Source organism: Phocoena phocoena, chromosome 15, assembly GCF_963924675.1.
Source record: "Phocoena phocoena chromosome 15, mPhoPho1.1, whole genome shotgun sequence".
In the NCBI taxonomy this organism is placed as follows: domain Eukaryota; kingdom Metazoa; phylum Chordata; class Mammalia; order Artiodactyla; family Phocoenidae; genus Phocoena; species Phocoena phocoena.
Genome location: NC_089233.1, coordinates 74,501,508 through 74,518,585, shown reverse-complemented (window position 1 = coordinate 74,518,585; position 17,078 = coordinate 74,501,508). Strand labels below are relative to the sequence as shown.

Genomic DNA, 17,078 nt, shown 5'->3' with positions numbered 1-17,078 from the left:
GTCCCACTGCCTCAGCCCAGGGCCCCATCCCCCCCCCAGCCAGCTCCGTACACGCACAAAGATGCAAACACGCAGACACACACGCACACACACACACACAGATACAGACACAAATACGCAAAGATACAAATAGATACATACAGATATATACACAGATACACAAACGCACACAGACACACAGAACTCAGACACAAACACACACAAAGATACAAATAAATACACAGACATACATAGACGCAAATGCACATACAAACACAGGCATATACACACAAGCACATATACGGACACACACATACACACAGATATGCAGACATACACAGAAACACGCAGATACAAAGATACAAGCACATACACACACACAAACGCACATAAAGATAAACACAGATGCAAACACAGATACACACAAACATGAAGATACACAAGCATACAGACACGCACACACAGAAACATACACAGACACACAAACATACACAGAGACACACACAGACAAAAGACACATAGGCACACACACCCACAGCCCCCAGAGCTTCCTCTGAAGCGTGGCCTCTGAATGGGTTCACGGACCTCTCCGTTTATCACGCCTGGGAGCCAGGCCCGAGCTCACATCCTCGGGGAGGGGCTGGGAGCCAGGGCTCCTGCCCCTCGGCCTCCAGACACACGGTGGGAGGGGCCGGAAGGGCCCCCAGCCCGAGAGGGGATGTAATGCTTCAGGCCGGTTGTGAACAAGCAGACATTCCTCGGATTCTTGTGGAGGTGAGGGTTTCGACTCTTTGTTCAGCAGGCATCTGGGTTCATGTGAAAATGTGACACCATCCCGGGGTAGCAGGGGGAGCCTGGCCTCAAGCAGGGGACCAGAAAGCCGGCCTCGGCCCCAAGCAGGACCCGAGGCTCTGCAGCCTGCTGGCCTCCAGATCCTGCTCGAAAGACGCCTCCAGAGAAAGGGCCTCCGAAATCAGACTCTTGACAGACTCACCCCTCTCTGTTCTCAAGGGCAGACACCAGCCCGAGAGAATCTAAGAGATTCAGGGATGATTGCTCAAAATTACATCCTGAATTGGGCCCCTGGGGCCACGGGAACAATTTTCCCAAAACCCCCAACAGCCCCAAGGACATCTCTTTGTGCAGCCCCTGGCCCAGCAGCACCCCTCCAGCTCCTCGGTGGGGGAGGGCGGCGAGGGGGGGTGGCCCTGCTCCTGGGATGTTCTACACGAGGGTCAGGCCCTAAGCCGGCCCGCAGGAGAGAGCGGCGTTTCTCATAATCAAAGGAGGCCGCGGGCTGGCTTGGATTTAGCGGCAGGAGACCAGCCAGAAACTCAAGCGAAGTCCAGGAGGAATCTTATGACTCACCCCCGCTCTACATAGCAACAGTCTCCACAGCTATCAGGCTGCACCACAAGCTGACGTGTCCTTCCTTCTACCCCGGGGAGGGAGGGGCTGAGGTCCTGATGTAGGAAGGGAGTCTGGGGCCCTCCTACCCTCCCCCAGCCCCGCAGCCCTTGCCCCCTGAAGAGCCATCTCGAAAAGCTTTTTGTCTTCAAGCAGTGGAAACTTCCTCTCTTTGCGGCTTTGCCTGGGGAGGGGGTGGGTAAGACCTGAGGGGAGCCTGACCCTCAAGGATCACCAGACCCTTTGCGAGGGACACCCACGCCTTGTGGGGTTTCCCACTCCTGGAGCTCAAACCCCAGCTCTGCCTTTGGCAAGTCTGTCCCCTCACTGAGCCTCCGTGTCCGCACGTCTCACACAAGGAGAAGGAAAGCACCAGCTCCTAGGACTGTTCTGAGTATTAAATGAGATGATGTAGGCAGACCCTTCCGGGTGTGGCCAGTGCGTGGTCAGTGCCCATTCGGGGCTGGTCAGAGATTACCATGTATTTGTTCGTTCATCATGAGGCACCACAGCTGACCCCACAGCAGAAGTCACTCCAGTGACGGAGCCAGTGGCTCCACCGTCCACTCAGTGAGACCATGGGCAGGTCTCGGAACTCCTCTGACCCCGTTTCCTCTTTTGTAAATGGGAAATTAAACCACGCGGGAAGAATAGCTGTGACAGCTAAGTCAGAGAACGTGGCGTGTCCCAAATGGACACATTCAGGCACCGTCCTCACAGTTTTGCCTATTATGAACCTAATTTTTAACCAGTGTCCTTTTTTTTAACCAAAATCTATTGCAAAAGGAAATTCGGTAGTCACGCCTTAATTAACCAGGATAACTGCCACTTGCCGTCTACCCAAGGTAACTGAAAAGTAAATGCAGTGCTGTTAAATTAGAGTTGGGTGCTGTGCCCACAGGAGGCCCTGTCCTTCTTTCAAAAGGGAGGCGAGCAAATTCTAGAGAGGTGCTGAGGAGAGCCCGGCACAGACGGAGACTTCAGCCTTCACGTGGTGGGCGTGCTGACCGGGCTTAAACGGGAGGGACGTTCTCCCTTTGGGGCTCCAGGCTATCTACGGCTGTGCCCCCCAGTCTTCCCACGTGCATGCCCCGCATGTGGAGAGATGCTGACCTAACGTGGGGCAGAGCCCCCGACGCGCTGGCGTCCAGGTGGGGGCGGTTTCACCCCAGCGCAGGGAGGCTGCTCCCCTGAGGCGTGGGGGGACCTGCGGGCGGGGCCCAGGCACCCCCCCACCCCCGGCCTGACTTGACCTCTGTGCCTGTCTGCCCGCCAGCACCCCGAGCTACAACTACGCGCCCAACCCCGACAAGCACTGGATCATGCGCTACACGGGGCCCATGAAGCCCATCCACATGCAGTTCACCAATGTGCTGCAGAGGAAGCGCCTGCAGACCCTCCTGTCCGTGGATGACTCCATGGAGACGGTAGGCTGCCCTCCTCCCGAGCATCCCAGGCACGCCAGGCCTGCAGCCTCCCTGCCCCTCCCCCCACACCCCTCCGAGCATCCTCGGCGGGAGAGGAACGGAAACAGAGGCAGAAGGCAAAGGCGCCGCCGTTCCAGGCCAGGGAAACAGCTCTGAGCAATCCAGACGAAACCCCTGCCCTCGGGGAACTTGTATTCCAGCTCTGATCTGTTCACTGTAGGAGCCGCCTGCAGCCGCGTACATTTCTTTAGCAGCTTTATGGGGCTACGGTTCCCATAGCACCTAGCTCACCCAATTCAAGTGTATGTGTCAGTGGTTTTCATATGTTGGCAGGGTTGTACGATCACGGTCGATTTTAGAAGTTCCATCACCCCGGAGAGAAACCCCGCTGCCCTTAGCCATTACCCCAGACTCCCCTCACCCCTTCGCCTTAGCCCCCTGCTCGTCTACTTTGTGTCTCTGTGGATCCTGGGTATTTCATGTAAGACGAGTCCTACAACATGTGGTCACTCGGTGTGGTGATTTCAAGGTTCATCCAGGTGGGAGCATGTTCAGCGCTTCATTTTTTATTATTATTATGGCTAAATAATACTCCATTGCATGGATATATTTCTTAAGTTTTATCCATGACTATTTAAATTCAGTAAAATACAACGAAATTTCAAATTTAGTTTCTCGGGTGCACTGCCCGCGTTTGAAGTGCTCAATAACCAAGTGTGGCTGGTGCCATAGGTGTCGACATCGCCGGCACTGAGGCCAGTGAATGAGGCCATTCACTCATTCACTCATTCACCCAACAGCATTTGTCGTGTGCCAGCACACATGGGACACAGCTGGGAATAAAATGACAGAGGTCCCTGCCCTGATGGGGCGTCCATCCTAATGCAGGGACGCAGTCCACGAATAAGTAGAAGAGAGGGAGGTGAGAAGTGCTGGGAAGACAAGTAAAGGGGGACAGGAGGTGGGGAGGCTACGGTGATGCATGGGTGAGCCCCACGGGCCCCGCTGAGAGGTGACAGTTTAGCGAAGACCCGAAGCCGGAGGGACAGGGGCCTGAGCCCCCCAGCACAGCATCGTGTTTTGGGACAGTGGGCCGGGCGCACTGCCCGCCTTCCCTCCGCGTGTCCTCACCACCCCGCCTGCGTTTCAGATTTACAACATGCTGGTGGAGACAGGTGAGCTGGACAACACGTATGTCGTGTACACCGCCGACCACGGCTACCACATCGGCCAGTTCGGCCTGGTGAAAGGGAAGTCCATGCCCTACGAGTTCGACATCAGGGTCCCGTTCTACGTTAGGGGCCCCAACGTGGAGGCCGGCTCGCTGTAAGTGCATCACCCACCCCTCCCCAGCACCCCAAAATCCCAGGGAGGCCTCCAGGCTCCACGGGCACCCAGATGGGCAGGCAGCAGGTAGCTCAGCGGCAGCCCCGAGCCACTCCCCGGGGCGGCACACAATTCGAGCGGGTGGACCTCGGTGCTGAGCGAAACGGTGGTGAGGCCACCCGGGGAGGATTGCATACCCCTCTACTGGGGAAGGAGAGGCCGGGAGCTGTTAGCACCTGTGAAAGCAGACTGTCCGCGGTGGGGCACTGTGCCGGGGAATCAGGGACCTGGACTGTGTATGTGTCACCGCCAGTGCACGGGGATGCCACCTCGACTTCTGTCTGGCCTGAGCGGTCTTTGGGTCTGGAGGTTGTCAGGGAGGAGCCCGGCCATCTCAGCCCGGGCGGCGTCATCCGCCACAGCGCTAAGGGAAGCGGCCTCCCCCATCCTTCCTCGAGGGCCACGTGGGCCCTTGGCCAGCATTGTCCTTGGGTTAACCTTTGAAATGACATGTTCTGGCAGCAAAAATGCCGTGTCTGGGGCAGGGAGAGGTAGAAAGGCCAGGAATCACAGCAGCAGCGTCCTCGGCTGAGCCCAGACGTATGGAGACCAACTCGAACGTGTTTTGAAATGCAGATAAATCACCGTTCAGGTGCGCATCGGGTCTGACTTCCATCTGAGCCGAGAACACACGCAGGCACTGACTAGGCTTTCTTCAGAATTCCTCCCGAAAGGGCGTTGGTGGCGCCGTCTTAGGACCAAGATGTTCCCACCGCCTGGGATGTTTGGTGGAAATTCCAGAAAGCAGACAGTGTGAGCTCTAGCCCAGCCTCATCACTGTTCCTCTGCCAACCTCATCAAATCCCCGCCTGTCTGGATTTCAGGGCCCCGCCTATAATAATAGCTATTATAGCAATAGCTGTGCTGATCCATGCTGATTCTTCAGGCTTTGGTCTAAGCACTTATATCCAGGTAATCCACTTACGCGTGACAGCAACGCTATAAGGTGGATGCTGGTATCGTCCCTGTTTTAAACGCAAGGGAACAGAGGCACAGGTTAAGTTGCCTGAGGTCACATGGCACAGAGGGGAAGGAGCTGGAATTCGTCTCAAAACTGGGACTTTGATATTTGTAAATGTTTTTCCTTTTTAGGTAAGAATATATATGACCATTAAAGTCACTGGGATTATTTGCTTTCGAAAAACGAAGGTGGACAGAACTATAATCCAGCATCTCTTATTGTATTGGTCAGCCTCAGAGTCTGTGATCTGGTTCTTAGGGCCCAAAACCACAGAGAAAGAGAGTGCTAATGTCAGACTTGGGGCTGACAGCCAGGACTCCTTGAGTTGTGAACGGAAATGACTCTCAAAATGAACAAGGCAAATAAAATAAGATATGAGAAATGCAGTCACTAAAGTAACTGGAAAGTCCAAGGTTAGTGCTGGCTTCAGGTATGGTGGGATCCAGCAGTCACACAATGACACCAGGAAGCTCTCATTTTCCATCTCTCAGTCCTGCATCCTCTGAATTGGCTTCATTCTCAGGCCAGCTTTTCTCTCATGGTGGGAGGGTCACCACAGCCCCAGACTTTTAGGCCATTCAGCTTGGGAAATGGCCTAAAAGTGGTTTGAACGGAAGCCCTGAGGCTGACTCTCACTGCCCTGACTGGTCACGCGTCCATCCCCGAGCCAGTCACTGTAGCCAGGGTGATAGAAAACCTTGTGTGACCAGGCTGAGTACATCGGGTGGTGGAATCTGAATGGGGCCAGGTAGTGCCTCCAGAACTGGAAACTATTCCCACCAAGCAAGGTGTGGGTGCTGGGTGGGAAAAGCAGTCCTGTCCATCCCACCCAGCCTGGGGGCAGCAGGACCCGTGGACGACCTCAGGTCAATCCAGCTGCTAGTTGCCAACATTCACCCTGGCGCCCCCTCACCCAACGGACTTTTCCAGCTCCCTCCTCCTGCCTGATTAAGTGGTCTGGTCACGCCTCTTGCTAGCTTCAAGCCCCTCCACCAGGCAGCTTCACCCACCTTCCCCAGCCTCACCCCCATGACCACCCCAGTGTCGCAGGAATGGGGACCCCGTCCAGAACCCAAGAGTGGGCTCTTGTCTAACACTCAGAAAGGAATTGTCCGAGGAGACACAGGTGCTGACAAGGCAAGAGAATTTATTGGGAAGGGGAGCCCAGGGGGAGAGCAGGAGGGTCAGGGACCCCAGGAGAACTGCTCTGCCACGTGGCTCACAGTCTGGGGTTTTACGGTAATGGGGTTAGTTTCCAGGTTGTCTCTGGCCAATCATTCTGACTCAGGGTCCTTCCTGGTAGCCCGCACATTGCTTGACCAAGATAGATTCTAGCGAGAAGGATTCTGGGAGGTTGGTAGGACATATGGACTGGCGTCTCCTCTCTCCTTTTGACCTTTCCCGAATTCTTCTGATTGGTGGTAGCGTGTCTGTTCCGCGTTCCTTACCAGGACCTCATGCTGTAAGATAACTCATGCAAGTGGTTACTACCTGCCTGGTCAGGACAGGCGGTTTCAGTCAGTGGTTCCCCTGAAACCAGCACACCTGACTACCTGTCCAGTGTTCACAAGGTGCTGGGCTAGGGAGAGAGAGGAAGTGAAAGACATCCAAGACCCTCGGACCCAGGCCCTGCCCCCCAACCCCAGGGAACCAGACAGGGGCAGGGAGGGCACTGTGCCACCTTGATGGAGAATGTGTCCATGCGGCCATGATCCATCCAACCGGTGCAGGCCCTGTGCCGGGCACGGCCAGAAAGTCACTTAACCACCATGTCGGGAACACCCCATGTAGAAACAGGACATGGGAGAAGTGACAGACACATGGCAGCGGTAAATAACAAAACTCACTTAACACTGAGCACCTACTGTGTTCTCTAAGTGTAAAAGCACTACAGATAGAGAAGTGAACAAGACAGACAAAAACGTCTGCCTTCCCATTAGATTCTAATTGGGCAATAGACAATCAACCAGATAAATGAGTAAAATACATAGTAAAATGCGAGGGTGACAAGGCTTCAGGAGCAAGACAGAGCAAAGAAGGGGCCGAGCATGGGGATGGGTGCAGTTCTAAATGGGGTCCTCAGGAAGGGCCTTGTGTCAGTAATCTGTGCTGTGTAACAAATCACTAGAAACTTAGCAACTGAAAGCAACACACGTGCTTTATCTCAGAGTTTCTGTGGGTCAGAAGTCTAGGCGTAGCTTAGGTCGGTCCTCCGCTTAGGCTGAAATCAAGGCATCAGCCAGGGCTGCTGTCTCATCTGGAGGCTCAACTGGGGAAGGACCTGTTTCCCCACTCCGGGGGCTGTTCAAGGGCAAACAGAGGACTTGAACTCACACAGCCTACCTCTCAGAGTATTCGGCAGGCGTCCTTGCTAGGGGCGAATTTACGGCAGCTTTCTTATTCAAAGCCAGCCGGGGGAGACAAAGAAATGAGGGAGGGACAGCTAACAAGACAGAGTCGTATGTCACGTGACATCACCTTGGTCTGACATCCCCATCACCTTTGCCATGTTCCAGCGGTTTGGCCCACCTTCAATGGGAGGGGATCGCAGGGGGGTGTGAACCCCAGAGCATGGGGATCTTGGGGCCACTTGGTAATCGTTGAGGGAAGAACTAAAGGTGGTGAGTGAAAGTGCTCACTGGAGTCTGGAGGAAGAACATTCCGGGCAGAGGGGACACAAGGACAAAGGCCCTGAGGCCAGACTGTTCTTGGCCTTCTAGGAACAGCAAGGGGGCCAGTGTTTGCCTCAGAGGTTCAGAGAAGGGTCCGGGGGAAGATCCAGGATTTGGGGTGTGTCTTAAAGGAAGGTGTCCTTTGTTCAGAGAGTGGGGGCAGGGAGGGCATTCCTGGCAGAAGAAACAGACAAGCCAGCTGGGGCCTGTGAAGTGCCGCCCCTGTGGTGGTGTGGAGGGTACAGGTTAGGGGTGGGGTTTAGCTGAATTGGGGCAGAGAGGGGAGCTTTGAGGGCTGAGGTACAGGAGAGTGACACGATCAATGGCAGCCTTCCCACCTTCAGGGCGTCAGCCCCTGGCGGTCTCCATCCCTCCGGCGGCCCCTCTCCCGAGGGAGGCTGGGTCATCACTGCCCAGGTGACTGAGTCCTGCTCTCCATGCCTCCCTCAGGAATCCCCACATTGTCCTCAACATTGACCTGGCCCCCACCATCCTGGACATCGCAGGACTGGACATCCCCTCGGATATGGACGGGAAATCCATCCTCAAGCTGCTGGACACAGAGCGGCCAGCAAATCGGTGAGGGGCTGGGGTGGGTGCTGGGGTACCGGGCATCCCGAACTGTATGAACTCATGGCCGAGCCGTGTGGGTCTGAGAGGGGGTATTTCCAAGGTCAGGAGCTGGGGCTCTGGGGCCCCCCATCCTGACCACTTAACCTGCCGTGGGAGAGAAGGAAGCCCCCTCTCTAAGAGTCCACCTTCCCAGCTGGAATATGGCCACAGTGACCAGTCGAGGACCCTCCAGAGCTAAAATTGTATAAAACTTGAAAAAATATCAACAGCAGTTAACACTAATTAAGCACGTACTATATGCCAGGCCTTTCCTATGCTTTGTAGGGGATTTTACCATTTTGATTTTCACAGTAACGCAGTGAGGTAGGCATTATTATGATCCCATCTTAGCAATTTGGAAATTGAATCCAGAGACGTCAAGTGACTTGTCAGAGGTCTCTTGGCAGGTCTGGACCCAACTCCAGGCATTCAGCCTCTAGGCTACAGCTAGAGTCTCTTAATCGCCATGCTCTAAGGCCGGATGGTATGATGGGAACATATTCCTAGGTGTGCTGGAGGCAGAAAAAAGAACAGTGATGGTGAGCAAAAACTAGGTGGGAAGGTGAGTCTGGCGGGGACAGGAAAGGAGGAGGACACTTTCACTGCTGCGGCAGCAGCGACATCTAGTGGCCACCAGTGCTACTGCCCACTGAGTTAGCCTCACAGCACTGACGCAGCCTCCAGCTTGTATCTCCTGCAGAGCTCAGCGGGTCCAGCCCTGATGGGCACTGTCTGTCCACATCCGATTGTCCTGTAGGAGGAACCACCTCTGTTGAGCCTCCTCCCTCTGACTAGAAGGTGTCATGAGCTGTAAGAGTACAAAATGGGCATGTTTTGGGGGGCGGGGATGCTGGGTTGGGAGCCAGGACACCCGGGAGTCAGGTGTGGGACGGAAGCTTCCTCTCTCAGCCTGAGGCCCCATCTGGGAAATGGAAATGATAGAGTGAAACTACATGAAATGCACACTTAAATTACACAAATCCAACTGCAGAGGATCAAAGAGAGAGAAATCCTGCCAAAACACAATGTAATTAACGTTGCATCTGGTGCTGAACTAAAGAGGAAGCGATCTCTTCCGACACTGGGGAACTGTTGGACTTCCTGGGAGGCGCGGAGACACGCACACACGACTGTGTGTGACTTAGAGCGACTTTGACCTGGGTCATTTCTGCCCCATGTACCTTCAGACCCAAGTCTCCGGGGAAATACAGCTCTGCCCTGGGGGGTGTGAGCATCCCCCGCTTGCCCCAACTGCCCCCCGGGTCTGTGCTGATTGTGAATCAAGGCTGGCTCTGAGCACCATCCCTGCCTCTGGGAGGACAGAGGGACACATGAGCCCCACACATTGACGAGAAGATGGAAGTGTGCTTTTTTCCCCCAGGTTTCACTTGAAAAAGAAGATGAGGGTCTGGCGGGACTCCTTCCTAGTGGAGAGAGGGTGAGTGCCGGGGCCTGGAGGAGCTGCCCCAGGACGTTTGAGCTGAACAGCACCCGGGTAACCCCCTTCTGCCCCGTCCCAGGAAGCGCCTGGCAGCCCCACCTGCACCCATGATATTAAAGATCTCACTGTCGAGGGCAGGAGGGATCCCACTGCTATTATGACACCTTCCACCAGGGGCTGGGGATTTGTGTCCACAGCCTCCTGTATACAAGGAAGCCTGTTCGCTTTTCCTATGGTTGACATAGAATTTGCATCTGGAGGCCACCTGTGTCCTTCAGACACGTTTTGTCCTGTCTGTATAATGTCTCACATGCTTTTTAACTTATTGCCAACTCATGTAATTTGGGAGGATTTTTATAAAATGCCCATTTCCTTTTATTTCTTTTTTTGAATTTTATTTTATTTATTTTTTTATACAGCAGGTTCTTATTAGTCGTCCATTTTATACACATCAGTGTATACATGTCCATCCCAATCTCCCAATTCATCACACACACACCCCTGCCGCTTTCCCCCCTTGGTGTCCATACGTTTGTTCTCTGCATCTGTGTCTCAATTTCTGCCCTGCAAACCGGTTCATCTGTACCGTTTTTCTAGGTTCCACATATATGCGTTAATATACGATATTTTTCTCTTTCTGACTTACTTCGCTCTGCATGACAGTCTCGAGATCCATCCACGTCTCTACAAATGACCCAATTTCGTTCTTTTTTATGGCTAGTATTCCATTGTATATATGTACCACATCTTCTTTATCCATTCGTCTGTCGATGGGCATTTAGGTTGCTTCCATGACCTGGCTATTGTAAATAGTACTGCAATGAACGTTGGGGTGCACGTGTCTTTTTGAATTATGGTTTTCTCTGGGTATATGCCCAGTAGTGGGATTGCTGGGTCGAATGGTAATTGTTTTTAGTTTTTTAAGGAAGCTCCGTTACTGTTCTCCATAGTGGCTGCATCAATTTACATTCCCACCAACAGTGCACACACCCTCTCCAGCATTTGTTGTTTGTAGAAAATCCCCATTTCTTAAGTCTGTTGACAATCAGAAGATGTGGCCCAGCTGGACCTGCATCGTCCATGGTGACCCTACACCAGGGCTGAGCGGGGCCGTGCACTCCTCCAGAGCTGGGCGGCCAGCCCCACTTCCACTCTCTGCCCCACAGCAAACTGCTCCACAAGAGGGACAGTGACAAGGTGGATGCCCCGGAGGAGAACTTCCTGCCCAAGTACCAGCGTGTGAAAGACCTGTGTCAGCGGGCCGAGTACCAGACCGCGTGTGAGCAGCTGGGGCAGGTGAGGGTGCTCGGCTGGTGCCCTGGGGCTGGGGAGGGTACCCCTGCCCTCCCTTCTTCCCTCCCAGTGGCCACCCCGGCTAACCACGACCCAGGCCTGCTCCTCGGCCTTCAGACCAGCAGAGCCAGTGGGGCCAGCGCCCCCGCTGACGTGTGAGACGCAGGGTGATGCCAGGTGGTACAGGCGACACTCAGAAAGTTCTTCCAATCCTGCTCACATTAGAGGCAAAGTCTCCTGGGGGTGCATGTGTGTCTTTAGCTGCTGTGACTCATGCCCGATCCCTCTTTAACAAAGACATAGCCACCCTCTGCACAATATTTACACAGTTAAATAACCACTTACATTGTATTCACTCTCCCAGAGCAGCATTGTGGCTGGTTTTCCACTTATAGAGGAATAATAGGAAATTACCTTTTTAAGTAAATAAGTTTAAGTTTTAAAAATGTGAATTGATTTCAAGAGAACTATTAAGGAAATTATAATCCAGGTAGTATTTAGAGGTAGCAGAAACTGTGACTCATGTTTCGGAGAGTCTGAACTTCCTGAGGAGGCCGAGGTGGGCGCTGGAGAGGAGAGGAGAGGGGAGGGGTGGGGGCAGAGCCTTGTAAAGAGGGACCCAAGCAGGAGGCGCGGTTCGGAGGTTGCAGGGAGGGGAGGGCTGACGAGCAAGCAGGGCAGACAGTAGGTGCTTCCCTGCCTCGGTCTGTGAGCTGGGACTTTGAGCTCGTCCACAGCGGCTCAGGCCTGAAGATTCATGCCTGTTTCACCAGTAAGAATAAGTAAAGCCAGGGCCTCCACATTCCATTTCTCATTAATAGACCAAGGCTGCCAAGGCCAGGGCATGAGCTGGGTGGGTCTCACAGGCTGCATCCAGGCAGCTCTGTCTTATCACTAGACTCAGAATTAGCACCCGCCTGTCCTCGTGGCTCTGCCCCCGGCCGCCCAGCGCTTGTTCACCACCCCCGACGCCTCCCCATGCTCTGGAGGGCATCTTGTCTGGGAAGTGCCTGTCTGTGCCACTGAGCGAGAGCTTTGGGTTACACTGGAGCAGCATTCAGTACTGCCTCTGTGGCCGGGCACGGTTCCAGGCACTGGGGCCCCAACAGCCTCAGATGCCCTGCACAGAAAGCCCTGCCCTCCTGGAGCTGATGATCTGGGCAGATCCCAGAAACGGTTCCGATTTCAGTTCTGAGCTACAAGAAATGAGCCGATGAGACCAAGGGGCCCTTTGTCCCCCTGGGATTGTTGTCGAATCCCCCTGCTGGCCCATCCCCCCTGCCTCCCTGCAGATGTAGGGTCTGGCAGTCCCAGGAAGGGGAGAGGGCAAGTATCGCCATCTTCAGAACAGATTATCTGAGCGCACTGCTTAACCCAAAGGAAAGGAGCGCCGGGGCTGGGTTGGGGGCCTAGACTGGCAGCGGAGGCATCGAGCCACGGCCCCCAGACTTACAGCTCTAGGTCCTCCAGGACCCCAGCCCAGCCCAGACATTCCCCTGCCGGCGGATGCAGTCACGGCCCTGCCCAACTGCCCTCCCTCCCCCAGCCCCCCAGCCCCAGTGCCACTGCCCGTCGCATGCTGTACCTTCCAGGAAGGCCCTTCCCTGCACACGAGCCGTGCCCTGCGGCCCCGGAGCTTCGCTTAGAGGGGTCTCCCTGTGACTGGGCTCACCCTCGGCCACAGCGCATCACCCTGGGTACCATTTCTGTGCTCCTCCCACGGTGGACAGGTGTCCATCCATGATGGAGCAGCTCGTTCCAATCACAGAGCCCGTTCGAGCCCGTGTCCAGCTAAGGCCGCTAGAGGGCAGTCTCCGGGGTGGACGGGAACGGTGGGGCAGCCGCCAGTCAGGAGAAGCGGCCGAGCAGGTTGGCCCAGGCCCGGAAGGCTGAGGACCCGGTGTGTCTTGCAGAAGTGGCAGTGCGTGGAGGACGCCTCGGGGAAGCTGAAGCTGCACAAGTGCAAGGGCCCCGCACGGCCCGGGGGCAGGGCCGTCTCCAACCTGGTGCCCAAGTACTACGCACAGGGCGGCGAGGCCTGCGTCTGCGACAGCGGGGATGAGCAGCTCAGCCTGTCCGGACGCCGGAGGAAGCTCTTCAAGAAGAGTACACAGGACGGGAGGGGAGGGGATCGGAGGGGAGGGACCGCACCTGGGCAGCCCTAGTAGTTCCTTCAAACGGATCCACATCCCACCCCTCTCGATCCACCCGTCCCAGGGGGCAGAGAGTAATAAGAAGGAAGATAAGTTGACTGTGTCCAGGGCCAAGAAGAGCAGGACCATAAAGAGAAAGTGAGGAGAGAGGGATACGGCCCCGGACCACGTGGTGGGGCCCCTCTGAGACTAGAAAGAAGCCCCCGGAGGGTTTTGAGCAGAGAGGCCGGGATCAGATTTGTGTTTTCAAAGGATCCCTCCAGCTGCAATCCGGGCACTGGACGGGTTCACTTGCAAAGTGGCACAAAATTTCGAGTCACCCAGCGTGCAGGCTCCCAGCCGAGGTTGGGCCAAGGTGGCGCTCTGCCTTCTCCCTTCAGCCCTCATGTCTATTTAGTGTCATGTTTGCGGTATTTCGTACCTTTTTTTGGTGACTTCCCTATCTAAAGTGGCCCCAAGGTGGCGCTGACATCCTGTGTCGGGTCCCCAAGCCCAGGGCGGCTGTGATGTGCTTTATGGAGGGGAACACGTAAGTGAGAAAGCTTCGTTCAGGCATGAGTCTTGGTGCTGCTGCCGTGAGTTCAATGTCGGTGAATCAACACGTGCGTTAAATCGGGTGTCTTTATTTTTTTTTATTTATTTACTTATTTATGTATTTATTTTTGGCTGCATTGGGTCTTCGTTGCTGTGCACGGGCTTTCTCTAGTTGCAGCGAGCGGAGGCTACTCTTCGTTGCAGTGCACAGGCCCATCACTGGCCGTGTGATGGCTTCTCTTGTTGTGGAGCACGGGCTCAGTAGTTGTGGCGCACGGGCTTAGTTGCTCCACGGCGTGTGGGATCTTCCCGGACCAGGGCTCAAACCCGCGTCCCTTACAGGCAGATTCTTAACCACTGCGCCACCAGGGAAGCCCAAATCGGGTGTCTTTAAACAGACATGACAGAGACACACATGCAATAAGGCCCAGTACTGATGGTGGACAAGCGCAGGACTCTTACCCCGTATTTCCCCCAGGAGCACTGGTTCCACACTCGCTAGTTCAGCATCAAGGTGACGCTATAGAACAGGACCACCGCGAATGACGGGAATCGACTATACAGTTGACCCCGAACAATGCGGGTTTGAACTCCACAGGTCCGCTTGCACGTGGATATTCTTTGATAGTAAATACTACAGTTCTCCACTGTCTGTGGTTGGTTGAATCCACAGACGCAGAGAAACCACGGATACGGGGCTCTGACTATAAGTTATACACAGATGAACCCCACATTGTTCGAGGGTCAACTGTACTTTGCAAGGAGGAAGAGCCCCCCATCCCAACTGGAGAAGCTGCCTTAACCTTCACCCCTCCCCCCAGCAGGGGCTGAAGAAGGACAGAAAGTTAGAAAACCAGCCAGTAGAGGAGGGGAAGGGGGGACCTGGCTGCAAGACTCAGCTGTCACACTGGGTAGTCATGACCCCGTTCTGAGGGTCAGCTCCCCTGGGAAGCACGCTCCCCGCCGAACGTTCAGATGAGGATGCGCCTGGGCTTTGAGGATGCTTGGCAGGTTGCTGGGTGCCAAGGACTCGGCGTCAGTGAGATCCAGTCCCCTGGCTAGCGCGTCTTGCTCCCTGACCTAATGGGAGCCAAAGCCTAATTGGAGATTTTAGTTCTGTTTTCTTTCATCGTGGTACAGTATGCATTATCTAACACTTACCGTCTTAACCGTTTTTTAAGTACGTTGACATCGTTGTGCAACCATCATCACCATCCATCTCCAGAGCTCTCTTTATCTGGCAAAACTGAAACTCAGTACCCATTAAACAACAACTCTCCATCATCCCTCCCCTGGCAACCACCCGTCTGCTTTCTCTGAATTTGACCGTTCTAGGTACTTCACATAAAGCAGAATCACGCACCGTTTGTCCTTTTGTGACTGCCTTACTTCACGTGGCGTAATGTCCTCAAGGTGCATCCTTGCTGTAGCCTGTGTCAGAATTCCCTTCCTTTTTCAGGCTGAATCAGATTCCCTTGTAGCCTAATTAGAGACTGGGTGTCTGACGACAGACTGAGGTCTCTTCCTGTCTTTGCAGAGGACACCTTCGTTACAGAGCAGGTGTGTCTCCATAACAACTCGGCTGCTGCCCCAAGTGGCGCATCCCAACTGATGAGCCCCCATTATAATTCCTCACAAGCTGAGTAGTAACTACTAAGCTAATCTTTTTTTAGCGGATAAAATGATTGGTTGAATTACACAGCTAACATCTTGCTTCAGCATATGGCACACTGGGTAATGTTTAAGTAAGACAAGGACCTGCAACTCAGTTAAGCCTTTTTTTTTTTTCCTATTAATTCTTAGAGGAAAGAAAAATGCACCTAAATAACCGAGAGTCGGCTCAACCCAGGCCCTCCTGGGAGGACGGTGTGACATCACAGCCCTGATACGCCCCTCACAGCATCCTGGGAGCAAGGCGAGGGTGGCTCCTCACAGCAGACAGGAAAGGTCAGCTCACACGGCCACCTGGGCGACTTGGGCCCCATCGCCTGGCCCAGTATTCTTCCTCCTGCACGTGCCTGCCAGCAAGATGGTCTCCGTCACTCCTTTCTGAGCAGCCAGCCTAGAGCAGGGGTTTTCAACTGGGGGCGATTTTGCCCCCCCAGGGACACTTGGCCGTGCGGTGACATTTCTGGCTGCCGTAATCGTGTGTGATGGGCAGCGGGAGGGATGCTACTGGCATCCGGTGAACGGATGCTGTGGACGCTGCTGAGCATCCGGTGAGGTACAGGTCAAGTCTCCCACAGCCAGGATTTATCCGGCCCCAGCGTTGCCCGTTGTGAGGTTGAGACGCCCTGGCCCAGAGCAGCTCAGACCCCGGCTCACCCTAACCCCCTGGGCTGTGGGCTGTGGGCTGAGGAAGCAGGCAGAGCAGCCAACCCAGAACAGAGGGAGACCCAGGACCCAGGGGGAGGAGATGAGGCCTCGGGGATGGGTCCAGGTGGCCGGTGTTTATTCATTTCTTCTCCCAACAAATCCGCAAGCCCTGCCATATGCCAGCTGCCGAGCTTACAGAGGTGAACCTGAGAGACACGGATCGGACCTCGTGGGTGAGACCAGGTGTCAGCAAGTTAACAACGTGGGAAGATCACTTCCCTGGGTGCAAAATGCATGGAGGAAATGAAACAGTGGTGTGACCAGGTGGAGAGGGGCGGCAGCTGTAGGATGGGTGGTCGGTTGACATTTAAACGAGAGCCAAGTATATAGAAGGAACAGGCCATGTGACTAGCAGAGGGGAAGTGCTCTAAGTCAGGGGAAGAGGAAGCACAAAGTTCCTGTGGGTCCCACCCCAGAGAGCGGGCCACACTGCCTCGGGCTCCCCAGGCCTGGGGAGGTGGGAGGGCCCAGCTGTGACCTTGGGCGAGGATGTCACAGCTGCAGTGTCCCTAACTAGCAGAGAAGCTGCTGGATGCCAGCTTCCAGGTGCTGAAATATTTAGCAGGTCTGTTTCATGTCAAACTCCAAAGAGCCCTGGAAGGCGGGTATCGTCATGAGAACACAGCCGCTTGGAAATTAACTCATTTGCCTGTGCGTTGGCTCAGGATGTGCACCCAGGCAATCAGAGTCCAGAGCCTCAGCTTTTTTTCTTTTTAAATAAATTTATTTATTTATTTTTGGCCGCGTTGGGTCCTCGTTGCTGCGCGCGGGCTTTCTCTAGTCCCGGCGAGCAGGGGCTACTCTTCGTTGCGGTGTGCGGGCTTCTCATTGCGGTGG

At 54.7% G+C, this 17,078-nt stretch overlaps 1 protein-coding gene across 2 annotated transcripts in view; it reads left to right on the top strand.

Annotated features, from left to right (window-relative positions):
* The window catches only part of SULF2 (sulfatase 2), a 110,351-nt gene that overhangs the window by 75,430 nt on the left and 17,843 nt on the right, over positions 1-17,078 (top strand). For both annotated transcript variants that reach the window (XM_065893420.1, XM_065893419.1), the window contains exons 5-10: positions 2,663-2,813; positions 3,964-4,139; positions 8,283-8,411; positions 9,826-9,882; positions 11,052-11,181; positions 13,092-13,284. In XM_065893420.1, the coding sequence (XP_065749492.1) occupies positions 2,663-2,813; positions 3,964-4,139; positions 8,283-8,411; positions 9,826-9,882; positions 11,052-11,181; positions 13,092-13,284 (836 nt within the window). The remainder of the gene's footprint in view (positions 1-2,662; positions 2,814-3,963; positions 4,140-8,282; positions 8,412-9,825; positions 9,883-11,051; positions 11,182-13,091; positions 13,285-17,078) is intronic.